This window comes from Ambystoma mexicanum, chromosome 11 (assembly GCF_040938575.1).
Source record: "Ambystoma mexicanum isolate Mex_15411 chromosome 11, UKY_AmexF1_1, whole genome shotgun sequence".
Taxonomy (NCBI): domain Eukaryota; kingdom Metazoa; phylum Chordata; class Amphibia; order Caudata; family Ambystomatidae; genus Ambystoma; species Ambystoma mexicanum.
Window position 1 is genome coordinate 551,217,429 of NC_090934.1, and position 17,687 is coordinate 551,235,115.

Below are 17,687 nucleotides of genomic sequence, written 5' to 3' on the forward strand. Positions count from 1 at the left end.
TCAAGGCATGGCCTTTGCTTAGAGCCAATTGTGCTCTTCTTCCCCCTCTCGGATTGCCCACCTGGCCTACCTAGGGTAAAAGTGGTTTCTCTCTCTCTGCTCTTCAGCTCATGCCATTGGAAATGGGGACTCTTAAAAGTCACACTCCTGCCTCAATACACGCACAAAGACTCTGCTTATAATCAATGTCCTTCCACACTGTGACAAGCCATGATATGATATGATATGGCATTTGTAACGCGCCTATACACAAGTGTTTCAAGGCGCTATGAGGCGGGGGGGGCAAGGGGAGACAGTCAACGATCCTACTAGGCCAGGTGTCATTCAGATCGCGCAAGTGCAAGGGTAAGGGGACTGGGAAAAGTGCAAGGGGAAGGGGAGAGGGGGAAAGGTGCTGTACATGGTTAGTAGAATACAAGATAAATAATAGGGCCAGGTGGTGGCAAGTGCAAGGAAAGTGCAGTACATGGTTAGTAGAATACAAGATAAATAATAGGGCCAGCTGGTGGCAAGTGCAAGGTAAATGCCGGGAGAAGGGGCTGAAGGATACAGAGACAGTCCCGTAGTGCAGGTAGGCAGTGCAGGGAAGAGTGGCTGGGCCAGGGCATGAGATCAGTGAGTGGCCCAGTTGCAGATTTAGTGCAGGTTCAGTGAATTTAGCAGGGGAGAGAGGGAGAGAAAGCGGAGGCAAAGAGGAAGGTTTTGAGGTGCTTCCGGAACCGGAGATGGTTCTCCTCAAGTTTCAGGGAGGCAGGAAGGCTGTTCCAGAGGGAGGCCCCTGCTGCGGAGAGAGATCTACCCCCAGCTCGTTGCTTGGAGAAGCGGCTGACCCTGAGGTAGTTGGAGGTGGAGGAGCGAAGAGCTCGAGAAGGAAGATATTTCGGAAGAGAGAGTTGAAAGTACTTTGGCCCAAGGCCCCGGAAGGCCTTGTGGACAATGCAGAGGGTTTTGAACTTACTCCTCGCAGCCACTGGGTCTGTGGACCCATGTGGAACTGCCTCCACCCAATCGGTCCTGAGCCCTGCTGGCTCTTGCATGCTTTGTGCACCATAACAGTGCCAGCGGGATGTGTAGCAGACTGAGGGCACTGAAACAACAATTGACAGCATGCTTGCGTTCTGCCTAATCAACCACCTTCCAGCTCCACCTGTGAAGGAATGGAGATAATGGTGGAGACCATGAATGTTCCAAGAGGCCAAAAGAGAGAAGAGGAATAGAGCAGGTAGGCAAGGTACGTCTTCACATTTCCCTCATAGAAAAAGATATGCGTGTACTTCTTACTATTAGAAGGAGCACATCATTTATTTTTGTTTTGTTTTTTTTATTTCATTTTAATGTCTGGGTTTGTGTAGTTTATACACCACAGTGTGATAGTGTATGGGCAGTGAAACTGAGGCTATGGGGTGTACACACAGGAGGAGGAAGACATTTTGCAGAGTGATGGAAATCTACAGACCAAGGGAGTGCACCACATGTCAATCAAAATGGTGGTACAGTTTTAAGGTGGAAGGATTGCAGAGAGTAAACCTCTGCAGTGTTGTGTTGCAACCACTTATAGTCGTCTGCAGATTGGAAGGCGTAATTGTCAATGCGTAATAATGTTTCCATACAATCTGCAAAAAAGTGTCCGTTTCAAAGGCCTTCAACATTTGGGAAGTCATACTCAACTTTCAGTTGTAGGGGGAGGGAGCGCAAGAGGGTGGAGCCTTGATGCGATCTAAACATGTAAACATTTATAATTAAAGTCATTGAGGTACTTTAACTTTAAATCAAACGTTATTGGAATATAATAAGTAATTTACTAACAAAACCTGTCAGGGTAACGAATTGTAAGTGCCTTTGTTCAACATTATAGTCCCTCTCAACATGCACATCCTACGACACACAGACATTATGTAATTTAATAACACAACTTATTTTTATTATTCATGGTACCTGGCCAATCCAAACAGGCCAGGTAATGCGCCTTTGCTTGAACAGTCTTAGAGTTCTCTATATACAAAATAACATGTCATTGAACAGTTTTTATGTACAAAAATAGCAACGCAGCACTTATCTAAATCCGTTTGCTTACAAAACAAATAATGCCCCATTTAATCTCTTCTCAGCGTTAATCACAGCATGACTGTAAATCCCATTACCTGTTTCCCGCTTCAACGAGAGGGAACGTCACAAAAATTGGAGCAAGCTCCACAAATATACATTATCATATTTCACAGAAAACTGTGTACGTTTTTTCCCCATATAGGACATACTTAACATAACAAAATAATTTCAACATCAAACTAGAGTGTACCATCACCCCGTATTTGTCGGTAGACCTGTTTTTTACATAAATAAAAGAAAATTGTCTTTGAAATAATTAACTCCGATGGTTTTGAGGCCTCGTTAGTTCTCGTTTTCTTTCCAGCCACGTGCATTCTTTCCAAACTTGTAGACTAACCTCCGCCCGTCCACGCGTTCCAATATTTCCCGTTTGTAGTAGTACCTGTGGTGGGGAAGGGAAAGAGATGTTTCAGTTTTTTGATACAACGTTCAGGAAACACGTTTTTTCCTTCAGGGAGCTGATCTCCCACGGCAGGGGTCTGCAACCTCTGGATTACAAGTTGTTTTGGACTACAACTCACATGATTCCTCACCATTGACAATGCTGGCTAGAGATAGTGGAAGCTGTAGTCCAAAACATCAGGAGAGCCAAAGGTTGCAGACCCCTGTCCCAAGGTGTTATCAAAAAAGGGCTCAGGCACAATCTAGAAAAAAACCATTTGACCAAGCTAGTTTTAAAGCAAATTTATTTCTTAAAAAAATCCAAAATGGGAAAAATAAAAGATAATATTTTCTTTTGCCAACTTTTTAAAATGTGAATGCCGATTTTGAACTGGCAACTGGGTCACATTTGATACAGGCAGGACCAATCTTGTTACTGTGTCACAGCACTGGTACTCCTACATGCCAATACCTTAACTACCCCTCCTTCCTCCAGTTTCAGTTTTTTTTCTCATGCATTTGCTTATTTAAAGGCTGTTTTAAAAAGATACAGATTCAAATAAAGCAAAACTACAAATATACATCATAAGAACTCATGTAGTCAAAAAGATACAAATAAAACAGGCCTGAACATGTCCGTATTTTATCATGCATCATCGTCTAAAAACTAATGTAATCATAGATACGGATTCACTATATTTTGTTGCCATTCATTTTAGACTAGAAAGCACAAAACATTCCACTACAGAAATCCAAGCAAGATTAGAACGTCGAAAAAGAAAATTGAAAGTGGCCTTTGTCAAACGATTGTCAAAAGATTAGTTATTAACACAAATAAAAGACACAACAACAAGAAAAGCTACAAACTCCAGTCTGGTGAGGGGAATTGTGTCGAATTTAAGTTGTCTGAAATGCCTATCGTGGAGAATTTTGAAAGAAGGCTGGTGGTCATTTGTTTCCCGATGTGTTCTTCCCAATGAGACTTGTGAATTGGAAATATCGTCGGTGGATGGGCACACAGTCTATGGAATCAAAACCAAGAGTAATAAAAAGGGTTGACATTATGGTGTATTGGCAATCTTCATTTCCACAGCTTTGGATTCCATAATTAAAGGGGACATTTTAGTTTTAGACAATATCATTTCCCTCATTGCTACTAAAGGGATTCACATGCAACTTTTAAAAATTCACTTTTGTAATGAAATCTCTAAGATACACAAGGGGAATCAGGTACATGAAAATAATAATATTTTAAATGCAACTAAGTCCCATACAACTTTTGTAACAATAGGAAGAGACTTCAATGCAAAGTTTGGGGCAGGCCTCCCAGATCAATTGGTGGGTACAAGCACCGATATAGTGTGGGGAGCATCTCAATATCATTTTCCTTGCTCCAGCCTTGTCCGATTTGTGTAATCATTCCTTTGCCACTGGATCTTTAACTCTCCTCTCAAGCACCCCATTGTGCACACTCTCCTAATAAAGCCTTCCACCGCCCCTCCTGCCTGGCTAACTACCACCCGATCTCTATCACTCCTTTAATGGGCAAGCTCTTGGAGAAAGTAGCCCTCTCCCAACTAACTCTCCACACTGAATCTGTTGACTGCCTCCACTAGCACCAGTCTGGCTTCAGAGCGGCCAGAGGCACGGAAACTGCTCTCCTGAACACATATCAAGATCTGCCTGCTAACCTGGACTCCTCTCCCTGTGTCATCATCCTCCTTGACCTTTCCTCTGTTTTCGACATGGTCAACCATGCCACCCTGTTTAACCAGCTCCATGTGAACTATGGCTTCACGGGCCAGGCTCTGGCCTGGTTGACATACTTCCTCTTGGACTGACCATCCCAGATCCAACTTGGCTAGTTCCTCTCCACCACTTCGCTCTACACTTGTTGTGTCCCCCAGGGCTCTATCCTCGCACCCTGGCTCTTCAATGTATACCTGGTCCCTTTGGCTCACCTTCTCTTCTAACTTTCAGTCTTATGTGGATGACACACAGCTCTCTTTCAGGCTACCCTCAGCCACCTCCCCTCCCTCGCTCATTCCTGACAGTCTATATGCTATTCAGGCATGCTGTGCCTCCAACGATCTCTGCCTTAATGCTAATAAGACAGAGAGTCTTCTCATTGAGACCCCTGCTCCCGCTTTCCAGCTCTCACTCTGGCTGCCCTTCTTTGGCCCCATCCCCTCACGCTCTTGTGAGGATAAAAACCTAGGTGTCAACTTCGACTCCACTCTCTCCTTCTCTTCACACATCACAGACCTTACCAACAAGGCCCTCTTCCAGCTGCACCTCCTCGGGGTATTCTCCCTTTCCTCACCTTCCCCCCAGAAGCTCACTGTCTCCAGAGCTCTGGTTCTCTCCAGACTGGACTACTGCAACAATCTCTTTTTCTTAATCTTCCTAACTCGGCTCTTTGCCCCCTTCAGATCATCCAGAACAGGACTGCAAGACTTGTCCTTGACTTCAAGCCCAGGGACTGCATCTCTCTAGCCCTGAAATCTTTCCACTGGCCCCCAGTGGCTGCCCGGATCAAGTTCAAGACCCTCTGCATCGTCCACAAGGTCATCTGGTGCCGTGGTCCTCGTTATATCCTACTCTCTCTTCCTAAGTACCTTCCATCTAGAGCCCTTCACTCCTCTACTTCTAACTCTCTGCAGGTCAGACGCTTCTCCAAGCAGAGAGTGGGGGGGTTCATATCTTGATCTGGGCCTCCTTAAGTTCAGGAATCTTCTCAAGATCTTCCTCTTCTCCTCTTTCTCACTCCCTCTACCCTGCTAGCCTACCTTCCTGCTCTGCCTGGACTGGCTGCTTGGTGCCCTCAGAATCATACAGAGCACCCGGCCCCTCCTGCTCTGTCCTCCTGCACTTGAATACTGGCCCTCATCACACTGCCCGGCTGGTGATTTCATCCCTGTAGTCCTTTGCCTTCTCCACACGTAACACAGAGCCCTGCTGCCCTGTTTGTACTTCCCCCGCTCCCTTCTCCCTGCACTTCTCGCTATTGCACTTTCATGATTTCAATGTCACAAGGCCTAGTAAGATCGTTTGTCTTGACCGTCTTCTGTTTTCCCGCTCCCTGTCTTGTTGCACCTTGAAGAACGTGTGTATAGGTGCATTATCAATTCCAAATCAATCAATCAATAGAAGAAGCTATGGTCTAGAATTTAACATCTTTCTTACTGAAAAAGCCTCCCAACCCATAAATGGCAGAACTCAATCAGATATACATGGAAAGGAAACCTTTACAGGCGTTGGGGGAGGTTCAATAATTGATTATTTTATAGTTTCAGCTAATAATTCCAAGGAATGAATAGGCATGAAAATTATTGAAAGGACTGACAGTGATCATCCTCTTATTTTGTCTCTCAATAAAAAAATAACTAAAAGGGACAAAGCTGTAAAGTACTCAAAGGGAACACTGGCAACAAACAGGAAGAGAATAAGACTGGGAATCTTTATCCCCTACAAAAGTAAACTAGCATTGACAATGCCGACAGTTTGGGCTTTTGTGTAGGCATGGGAAAGGCACTTAGCAGGCACTGCCGTAGTGGTATTAGTTGGCAATTGATGGTAGCAGGTGCAAAATGGTACGTGAACCTGGGCATGTAATATCAGTGTCTGGAAAACGCCTAATACTTATACACCAGGCAAAATTGCTGGCTTTGCCAATGCTTGCTTTTAACAGGCCTTGAATGAAGGACAAGCATAGTGCTTATAAATCGAGTGGCAGTAGGCAAACCTGGTAAGACATTTTTATTACACAAGTGGCACGTTTATAACTTCAATTAATTCATTAACTCTCTGAAGACTGCTTTGAAAAAACACTGGCAGGCACTTTGAGTGCACAGTTTGATGGTAAGGCTTGATTAAAAAAAGCTCAAAGAGTTTCTGTGAGGTGTTTTGGGCAGGGCAGGGGCAGGAACTGGGTGTGAATGGCGATTGGGATCAGCATGGCCATGGGCAGTCAATGGGTGGGCACAGTGCACCTGGATACTGCCCCTTGGTAGCGGCGTGCAGTATATATCAACATAACATAACATAGCATAACCAAAGAGCACCTACAGGCTGTGTGCCCCTCTTTATATGCCATTGCTTCCTATCTGTACTGTAATGCAATATTTTCAGCTCATAGGTGACACAAGGGACACCTAATAGCCCAAACTAAAAATATTATCTTAAAAGAAATTAAGAGCAATTTATTGAGGTGTTTTCTGTTGCAAGACGATAGTGTCTCCAAAATGTAACATGTAAAATGCAAATGTAATGGCAACATTAGGAGATTAATTCACAAAGAACATCAAATGGAAGAATCTTCCGCCTAGTAAGGGGTGTGTTGACAAAGACTGTAGGGAGGCTCTTGGGTGCCCTATAGATAGCCCTTAGAAGGAAGACTAAGGGCACTAAGGAAATCTATGAAAAAAGGTGACTCTGCAAAATAGTAAGAAATAGGGAGAGACAACACCTAGAAGATAACGTGTGGAAGGAAATCTTATCAGCCTCCCTTGACTCTAATTCTTGTAATTTTTGGAAGCTTGTTACTAATGGAATAAACCCTAAATTAAATAAAACTATTGAAAATAATATTCCGGCTCAGACTTGGATACAGCATTTTGGGAGAATCGTATTTATGGATGACCTTATCTCAAATATGTATTCTTTGGACACCATTAAAGCTGATTATTTAACCACAAATCCTAACAAACTATATTTTACTATGTAGGGAGTCATCAGTGCAATCATGGTACAAACATTGAATAAGTGTACCAAGACTGATTTGATCCCAGTTGATCTTTTTGAATTTGTATTGGAGATGGGGGCACCAACTTTTACTGATCTTGCTTAATGATGCTTTCAGCAATAATATATTCGCCCCTGCATGCATCATAGCCGTAACAGTCCTAATCTATAAAAAGGGAATACATCAGTACACAATGTATACCACCCTATATCGTTACTTCATGGATCGTCAAAGGTTTTTAGACGATTATTCTATAATCATATGATAGCTTGGATAGATGCTGGAATCCCAACTGGGATTTAGGGATGGACTGTGAAGGATAAATCAAGTTTTAAAACTTTATGTGTTGATATGAAAATATCAAATTCTCAAAAAGGAGAGCATTGATTTAGCGGTAATGGATCTGTCCACCACATTTCATTTGTAGTATAGGAGATTATCATGGTCAATTCTACCACAGCTAGTTATTAGCATAAACTACTGGGAGTATTCACGCAGCAGAGAGACAGACTCATACAATTGATTCAAAGCGGCACGCTTAACAGATAAAGCCCAGCAGAGGAGTTGTACGCCGTAAAAGTATAGCAGAGACTGGATGCTACACTGAAGCGGCAACTAACCACAGCCAAATACAACCGGCTGATTTTTACAAAAAATGAAGGGAAAGCAGTGGGGTAGCAGCTCTTCATATCAGAAGAATTAAAGTACCTCACCTACAAATGGTTACAGATGCAGAGTGGAAAACCTTGAGCTAGCCTAAAATGAAAAGAGTGAGAAAATAAGTCACAAACGGCAAGCAGCAAGAATCTGGACATGCCATAATGGAGGACCTATTACAACTGTCTACCAAGTCTAGCTGTAAATAATGGAAGGCTGACTAAGAAAAAATAAGCAATACAGATGGTTTCAATAGGTGCACCCTGAGTATGTATAGGACATGAGTCAAACTACCTAATGCAGACCTCTAGAGAAGGTGGATTTAAAAGATTGTACAGCTCTCAGTAGCGTAGACCAGTGACTACTAGCCTTAAAGAAAAAGGTAGGAAGGTTACGGATCACCTTATGTATTACAGCTTTTTAAAAGTGTGTAGAAGGTTTAAAAGCCCTTGTAGAAGTTCCTGGGATTGGGTCTGAATAAAGAGGAATGAAACATTTTGGGCAATGTAATGGGTATTAGATCTTCAAGAGGATTTTTACATTATTTGCAAAATTTGCACGAGTAGAGGTTCACAGAATTGGTAGCACTTAGCACAGTGACACTGGCACATTTCACTTTACATTGGTTTTTAATATGTGGTTTAAATGTACAGACGTATTTATTGTCGTCTTGCATATATCATTTCATTTTAAAGCTTTATTCGGTTTAGAACTTCAGCACAATTCATCACAACAATCAGTAGTCAGTTTATAAATAAATGTACATAATAATACGCACAATAATCTTAAAAACACACATGAATCTTAAAATGGGATCTATGTTAAATATTATCTTACTAATGGAGTTATCCCCAATGCGGAGAGCAAGTTTGCAGCCTCATATCAGTTTCCAACAATGGATTTAAAAAGTACCCATCATCCACCTTCTTAGTAGCCATGTACGATGCACGTATCTAGCAGAGGCAAACAAAACTTTCCACTCCAATGTGCAAGCTAAGAACAACATAGCTTCTCAAGTTTTCCTTATCCTTGCATCAATCAATACAGCTTTTTAATACCTACTTTTTAGCGCTTGTGAAACAGGGCAAATTAGCATAAAATGAGTCAAAGTTTTGTTTGCTAATCTGCAGAGGGGGCATTCGGCAGATCATGACAGCGACCATGTCTGGTTGTACCAGGCTGTATGCAAGATCCCAAGCTTAAACTGATATATAAGGAACGTTCATAGGGGGTGAATTTTGTCTAGCATATGTTTACATTTTCCCATTCTGTTACAAGGCAAGAATTCTGGGCCAGTCTTCAGTGAGCACCTCAGTAACTCTAGCTGTTCAAAGGCTTTATTCTTAGCCGTTACTTTGAGTTTGAGTTTAGATGCCAATTAACACTCAAGAGGGTTGTCCCATATGGATTTACCGTTCAGCCTACACAATTCTCTTACATTAACTATCCAGTCACACCTGTTTGCACCTTCCAATTCAATTATAGAAAGCTCCTCTGGGCATCTCTATAGGGAATGAAACTCAGCGAGGACCAACGTCTTACCCAATATAATGCAGGTCTAAGGGCAATCTGATCAGCTATAGGCCATACCTGAAGGTCCATTTGGAAGTATGAAGTTGGGGCATTTTTTGATAGGAGCAATAACTTCTTTTGAAAGATATTCTCAATTGGAGATAGTAAAGTTCTGTTGGAATATCCCCAGATCCCAGAACCATAAAGTGCTGTTGATAGGGCTTGTTTTTCAAATAATTCCAGTGCCGGTGAGATTGCCTTGCTACCATGACCCTTAAAAAATGAGTAGATACCCCCGCTATATTTACTTAGGATAACTTTGGCTTTAAGGAGGTGGTCGCACCATCCCCCCGTTTCCTTAAACCTAATCCACAGGGAATCAAAAAATGTTACTTGTTCAAGTTTTACGCCCTCTACCTCTATGTTCACATGGCAGGACTTGGCGAATGGTGGTTTAAAAACCATAACTTTTGTTTTATTGACATTCAAATGAAGGCCAAGCTCCTTACATTTTCCATAAAGATGTCAAGCGATGTTTTAAACCTCTTATGTGAGGTGGCAAGAATTATCGCATCGTTCTGCAAAGAAGAGGATTGGCCACAACTTGGATGCAATTCTAGGCGCGTCCGAGGCACCTACCTGTAAGGCATCCACTATTTCCTGAATATATATATCAAAAACAGGATCAACGCCAATACGCATCCTTGGCAGATCCTCTTCTGGACAGCAGAGGATTCAGATTTATCCCCTCCTAGCCCATAAGGTACCAAGGCTTTGTCTCCACATGCAGCAATTCACTTGCATTTAATAAGCGGTCGGTACTTTCCTCCCTTCTAAATCTTGTCACAAAACTTCTAGTGGCACCCAGTCAAAGGCCGTTCTAAGGTCTAGGAATATGGCATATATTTTTATTTTAAGCAGTTTGGTGTATTTCTGTATTAGTAGAAAGCAATGGTCCACAGTGCCCCTATGGGCATGGAACCCAGCCTGGGCATCGCTAATAATCTCTGTGTCATGCACCCATCTTTATAGTTTAAATTGGAGTACCTTCCCAAATGTCTTATCCGCAAAATCTAATAACGAAATCGGGTGAAATTTCCCGGATGCTCTCTTCGTCCTTTTTTGTACACTGGGACTATTGTTGCCTCCTGCCATGCTCTAGGGATATCCCTTGAGCGTATAGCTGCATTAAAAACTCTGGTCAAAATCGGATCCCCAATTTCTGAGCATCCAGGGCTGTTCCACCACTTCCCTAGAGATGAACAATAGCTTTTCAGGGGAAAGAGGGACTAATTCATTAATTTTGGCAAACATGTGTTGCTTCTCCGGGGCTGTTTATAGTCTGGAGGAATGGCTCCTCCACACAGTTCCTGATACGCAACAATGCAAGGTCCGCTCACCATCCAGCACATTTGGAGTGACCAATTTCCAAAATCTTATTGTGTCCCTCTCATCTAGAGCCAAGTATAATGCTTCCCAGGAGGCTTTTACATATGCCTCTTTTTGCCTCTTTACTAACAACTTATAATTAACTCTTAGGGATCGGAGTACACTTTTATCCAGAATATTATCTGATCTAGCACATCTAACTAAATCCTCTTAGCCGTAGAACACTCCTCGTCATACCAGGGATTTAAGACCAGAGCCCTCATTTTTATTTTGTCATTTGAGGTTGCCAAAAATGGCATTAGATTCATGCCCAAGGTCTCACATTCTGCGACTTCAGCATTACCCATTATTTGGGATTGCAGATATTCCCCACATTCCCTACAATTGCTGTGTATGCCTCCCCTTTTAGTTCCCTACCAATCCAATTAGTCCACTTGATCGTTTTCTTGGCATGCCCATCTACAAAAATACTTTGGTAAGCCATTGGTCCCTTTACCCCGCTGTGATGATACCTTCTTGTTTAATTGAAGGGTGATAAGGATTTTACTGAATCAATATTAACATTTTCAAAAGAATCGAAATTGTTAAAATGACATGTTTGTTTTATAGTATTTAGACTCTAGCTATACAGCCAGTCCAGGAGGGTTTCTTTATTATAAGAGTCTGCCTGAGAAGTTAACCAATAGACATTTTGCTGAAGATCTATAAATCAAAGCCATTGGCCATCGCCTTATATGGTTCAGACACAGGCAATAGAGTCACCAGCCAGTCTGCAAGCAATTGCGAATAACTTTTGCCACCAAAATTAGAGTCTATAAAATAGTGCCCCCATTTCACCACATACAATGAATTATGTTTGGCATATCTTGAAGACAAATGTTCTATGCCACCTGTCTCATTGTGGCTAGCTACATGGTCAAATCCAAAGGCAGTTTTGACAATTTCTATAATAAAAGACATTCTGGAACACCACAATTTAGTTAAAATTCCTTTGATTAGCTTTTTAAAAAAAAACATTAACCAATAATGGAGCCATTTATTGGTTTGATAGACCTGAAATGATTACCTTACATGGTTAGGTTACAGATGAAGAGAACATGTTCCTAAAGTCTGGAGGATTGAGAGATCAGACGGAACGTGTAAAATTATACAATTTGGCGTATATGAGAATAATATCTACAAATGGTCCAGCGGGGTACCTGACAAGAGCCTTCACATGTAACAATTGTCACCTTTTTGCTAGATTATATGTTAATCTGTTTAATATCAATTCTTTTTAAATAAGACATTCCATCTCAGAAGTCAATTCATGAATAAACTCAAAAAGTGTTATTCAAATGTTTGACTTATATAACCACTGCTTCTATGAACCTTAAGAATATAATTTTATTTAGTGGATTGATATAAAGGTACTAATTGGCATATAACCTTTTTGCTTTGTTTATGCTATAATTGTTTGATTTGCTGTTTTTATATCTAATTGATTTTTATCCATTTTTATGTTACATTTTAAATCTGATTTACCACTTGTCTTTTAAAAAAATCATTTGTGATACTAGGACTAATGGATTATAAAGCATTTGAAGAAGAAGACAATAGGTTCATTCAAAAGTTTCTGCTCTGCTCTAAAACAACGAAAAGCCAACAACACTTACTGTAGATGATCTCACAAAATCTCCAACAACTTTCTTGCAGTGATTCACCCAGATCCTGTTCCTTAATAGTCATTTGCACCTGGATAAAGTGCAGGAGCCAATGTTATTGCTTGAAGCATGTTCTGTAACTGCTGGTGTAACCCCATCTTGCTGAACTCATGCCATTCTGCTGCCACCAAATTCCTGCCACAGGCTACCAGCTCCCACACTCCTCTCCGTACCTTAGCTCCAAATACTTATCTTAGTTTTGCCACTGCACACCACGCTCTGCATCCTCCTCAAACTCCCTGACTGGCATAGAAATAAAAAAGTGTCTCCTGTTTTTCTTCTTAAGATATTGTCCGGGTGGCTCCCATCCACGATTTTGATAATGTGCAACCTCTAGTGGCTGTTTTATCCTATCATTACATTTTCTCCCATTTTCCCGTTTCAAGAATGTATCTCTAAATGGCCTGATTCTTTCTACGTTGAGCTCCACTTGCATCTTCCCTCAATATATCTACCATTGTCACAGCCTCAACTTCCAGTGTCCACAATTCTAGAAAACTGGCTCTGTGCAGAGCTCCCTTTCTTATAATCTATGGCAGCTGTAATTATAATTGGTTATTTATAATGCGCTTAATACCCACAGGTTTCTAAGTACAGACCCGGGGATCGAACCTGTGTTGTTCCGAGTCATCTTGCTTCCAAGGCGAGCCTGTTGCCCCTGAGCTCTATCCTCCATCTTAGTTTGATACATTTTTTGGATGCTATGCTGCTCTCCTCCATGTTGCAATACAAGATAACATTTTCAAATGTCTTATTAGCATCCATTTCATTTTACTGCCGTTCTAATGGTAATAATGGACAATAGCCTGCCTTTAGTAGTTTTACTTCTAACTAAAGAGGTAGCCAACATGTTTAAAACCAGGTCATCGCTATAGCACAATCAATTTGTGGCATTGCCAAACATATGGCTCTTGCTTTGCTCTGGTCATCATTGCCCAACCTCCACATTCTCTTTGGAATGTTTAACTTGTTACTTAATTCTGACTTGATGGCAACCTTAAGGCACAGAAGTACCAAAATGCAAAGCATCTTCATTGGATCATGCCATAAAGGGACCATTAGGCCTCCTAGAAATAATACCCCAAGCACAGCTAAGATCATAGCAGTCCATCCCATTACTGGAGATGGACATCTTAAAGGTTAATCAGTTAGGTTAACCTCGGACCAGTGACCACCAAGGTGTTAGGATCTTTCCCAATAGACTGAATGTCTTTAAATGGCCCTTGGGGATGGGCCAAACTTAGCTGTTGTTGACAAGGGAGACATTTTTTGCAGCGATGTATTTATCACATCACATGATTCTTTGCTTAACCCTTGACCCAGAATACAGATTGGAGATAAACTCTATGCTCCTCCTTTTTCCAAAGACTTGATTAAAGCTCAGCAGGTCAGGGGTTAAATCATACACTTTACGGCTCCAATCCTGAAACTCGGGAAGTCAGTTGGGCCGAGATGGTTAAGTGGATTAATGCGCAAGCTGCAGACTATTTGAAACCTGGAAGACACAGGTTTGAATCTGGGAAGCTCTGGCTCCGCCTTTCGCATTATGAGGTATGACTAAAGTATTGGTGTTAGCATCCCCATTCTAAAGGGTGGGGATTTAGGAAAAAGATATTCGCTTCCATTTCCCTCAGAGTGTGGTATTATGTCATGAAGGTTTTTTTGCGGGTGTGGGATAACACCACTGCATGCAGATGCGGCTATCCAAGATGATTAGAAATAGATTGGAATCTGTTGTGAAATGAGGGTTTTGCCTGGATATTTTGCACCACCTCAAACAAGCCTCAAGGCCACATAGCACCCATTTTCGAGGCTATAAAAATCATAGGAATGTCATCTCTTATTTACATATAAAATATGTTGGCCATAACCCATGCTGTAAACAAATCGGAAATGACTGCATGCACGCATGCACAATCCCTGACATGCATGTTTACCACATACATGTAATAATTGCCTATATTTGTATCACAACCAATGGATACGCATCATGCTGGCCCAGAAATAACCCAACTGGTTATCAGGCTAATGGTTAGGGTACTTTCCATGCTTTCATGAACCCAAAGAGCGGTTCAAAATGCAAGGATAGACACTTCCTTCACAAGCACCCTATTCTGATGATGGTCTGGTACCAAAGCCAGGACTTTAGCATGAGCCTGATTTACTGCCTGACAACAGCCTTAGCAACCATGTGAAATGCTGGGCTGGCTTTGCGACGGGGTTCTGCTCTCAAGAGCACAGCTTTAGCACGGCAATAAGTGGAGTTATAATGCGACACCAGTGAGGCGTCGTTAAAGGCGGCTTCACACTTTTTCCTCTGGTGTAATGACATTTCCGAGACTGCAGCACCATTTTTCTAGTTCAATGAAAGCTTAAGGACATTTTATTAAACTAATATGGGGGCAGTCTTTTTGAAAATGCTCGCAGTGCCACTGGGGCACTTTTTTCTATTTAAACAGTAGTTTTAAGCAGGCCTGCCAGTAAATCAGAACCCCCACTGACAAACTCGGGTTTTGCCGGTCCTGTAAAAATTATGGTGCTTGTATTAATTGCAATTCCTCTGCCATTTCTACCCAACCGGGGACCTCGTAATAAGACCCAGTATGTCCAAATTCAAACCCAGTTGCATGTATTCCCTATTTGACCATGAACGAGTACATGCTACATGAGATTGGGTCACTGCAGCAGCACTTCTGACCTCCATGAGAAGGGGATCTGGTGCCACATGGCCATGCAGAACAATGATAGCGAGAACACATTCATTTTGTCCCTGTAGAGGTATGTACTTTCCCTGTGAGACAGTTCCTGCTTCTACGCTGGTCTGGCGGAACCTGTCCCAACACTTGTGGAACTGCCTGCTTCTGCAATGGAATTAATTGAATCGACAATGATGAAAACATGTGCTTCTACGCTGTAAGTATTACCTGCTTCCACAGTCATTTTAGTGGTTGCTTCTACACCTCATCTCCATGGTCTCCACCCCACCACAACCATGTAAACTCCATTCCCAATGTACTCAACCACACCTTGATGGATGCTTGTAACACCCATAAGCTACCAAAACAACAGGACAACAGATCAGAACCTTGCGTCCCCTGGTACCTGAAAGACCTTGCTCAATAAAACCTCCTTCACTTGACAAGAAAAGATCTGGCATTCATACATCCTTCACACTGGGATCTGTGCCTTTCACACAGACTTGCATTGCAACTTTTATTAGTGCAACTTAACCAAACCATCCCTTTAACAGCATTTTTTCAATGAATTGCATGGGTTTTTGTTAGTGCAACTTAACTATAACGTCCCTTTAATAAAGTTTTATCAGTGAATTTCATAGGTTTTTACTAATGCATTTTTAATATGCTACAAGTTCCTGATATTATACTTCCCCCCATGCGGCAGCTATGGAGTCTGCGGACAGCGCGGTGATCCGCGGACGTCGGGCTGTATTTACAAGCCTCAGGATCACAGGGGAGACCCAAAAAGGATGTACCCATCAACCAACAAACAGATGTACATAAAATCACAACTAATGTTTACAACATGCAAATATACCTTTTTGTAAAAACACGTTAAAAAATACTAATTAATTTTTTATTTAGCACACATTACAATGGAATGCACCAATCACAAAACATAACTGTACACTTCATATAATCTCCTCACTACAACTCTGCATACAGATTGAGAAACACCAGGTGCGTATTGAACAACACATTCTTACTAAACAGTAAGTGCATTGTATTTATTTCTCTATTAGCTTTCATTATATAAACATGTGTTGTAAGACAGAAGAACTTTTATTTCTGACAGAAATGGCAAGCACACTTGAGTGGTTAGAGGAGAACTTCCCAAAAGAATAAATGAGTGACGATGACATCTCCAATGGTATACAATGCATATTTTAATGTAAACAAATAATGTATTTTGTACACACTTTACTAAAATAATAATTTTTCTTTTCCTTACAGTGCCTAGTTTTCATGAAGAAACCACGCCCTAGTTTAATTACACACAATCCCAAGAGTCACAAACCGAAGTCTTATTCCCAACTGTAAATAATCAAATCATGAAATTGTGTGAACTGAGTAATGATCTTAAGGAACTTTTACAGTATGTCAAAAATCATGTCATTAATAATATTCCCTATTACTGTCCTCCTTGTACCTGACCCTTTGTCCCCAGCAATCATCCTCATTAAATTCTGAACATTTTAATCAAAGACACTTTGATGAAACCTCGCTCCCTTCCTCCCCACATAATTATTGCACACAAATTCCTAATTCTCCCATTTATGTTTCCCATTCCAATACACCATCCCTTTCTTGAATAAATATATTTGTTGTACTATAAATGTTTTGTTTATTGTCGTGTAATGTTTCCTATTCTTTTTAAAACTCCCATTATGAGTCTGTGGACACTACGACTGTCCGGGGCATCTGCACTCAAAATGGAGGTGCAATGTCCGGACCTGACAGTTTTCATGTGATGCACTTTTAATTTATCTGTTGACAACGCGCCTGTTCTACAGACACCTAGTGCATGTGCCATGTGGTTCCCGCCCGCTCGGTGTCCTCAGGCGGCCTTGGACGTCATAATGTGACCACACCTGTGTGGCATCCCTGGCCACAGACAGTTTAAAAGTGCATGTCTAGCCAAGCATACACTTTACCTGTGAACAGCTCCCAGACCCATTCTACATTGATCTGGTAACTTTTTATAACTTTTCAAGGTCTATTTGTGACTCAGTTGTCTGTGGACAGCACAACTGTCTGCAGTTTTCTCTAAAGGGACTCACCCATTACTTTTCCTCATTCTCAATCTGGCTATCCAGGAGAGAGCACCTGTTTCATTGCTGTGCACATTTCTTTTGCAGAGCTTGTTCATGGAGACCATGGCATCACTTATGGCCATTGCTTCTTCCCAGCCACCCCCAGCACCACCACTATCATCATCTGGAGGGCATAGAGAGGGGAACAGGTGCAGTGATACAGAAGAGGAGGATCAAGAGGAAGAAGAGGATGAAGTGGAGGAAGTCCCTATCCCCAGTATTCTGAGTGAGTCCTGTGTGTGGTAATTTTTCACGACTGTTGGAAATATCCCAAAGGCTTGTGCAAGCAAAGTTCGATGAACTGAGTGCTCAGTCGTGGGAAATGTTTCTATTTAGAATCATTGTGATGAAAGTTAAACAATGC

The 17,687-nt window shown here is 41.7% G+C and overlaps 1 protein-coding gene across 3 annotated transcripts in view; it reads right to left on the bottom strand.

Annotated features, from left to right (window-relative positions):
* Positions 1-1,891: 1,891 nt before the first annotated feature.
* EHF (ETS homologous factor) overlaps positions 1,892-17,687 on the bottom strand; it is a 204,838-nt gene continuing 189,042 nt past the window's right edge. For all 3 annotated transcript variants that reach the window (XM_069623374.1, XM_069623375.1, XM_069623376.1), the window contains one exon: positions 1,892-2,488. In XM_069623374.1, coding sequence (XP_069479475.1) covers positions 2,389-2,488 — 100 coding nt within the window. In that variant the 3' untranslated portion in view covers positions 1,892-2,388. The remainder of the gene's footprint in view (positions 2,489-17,687) is intronic.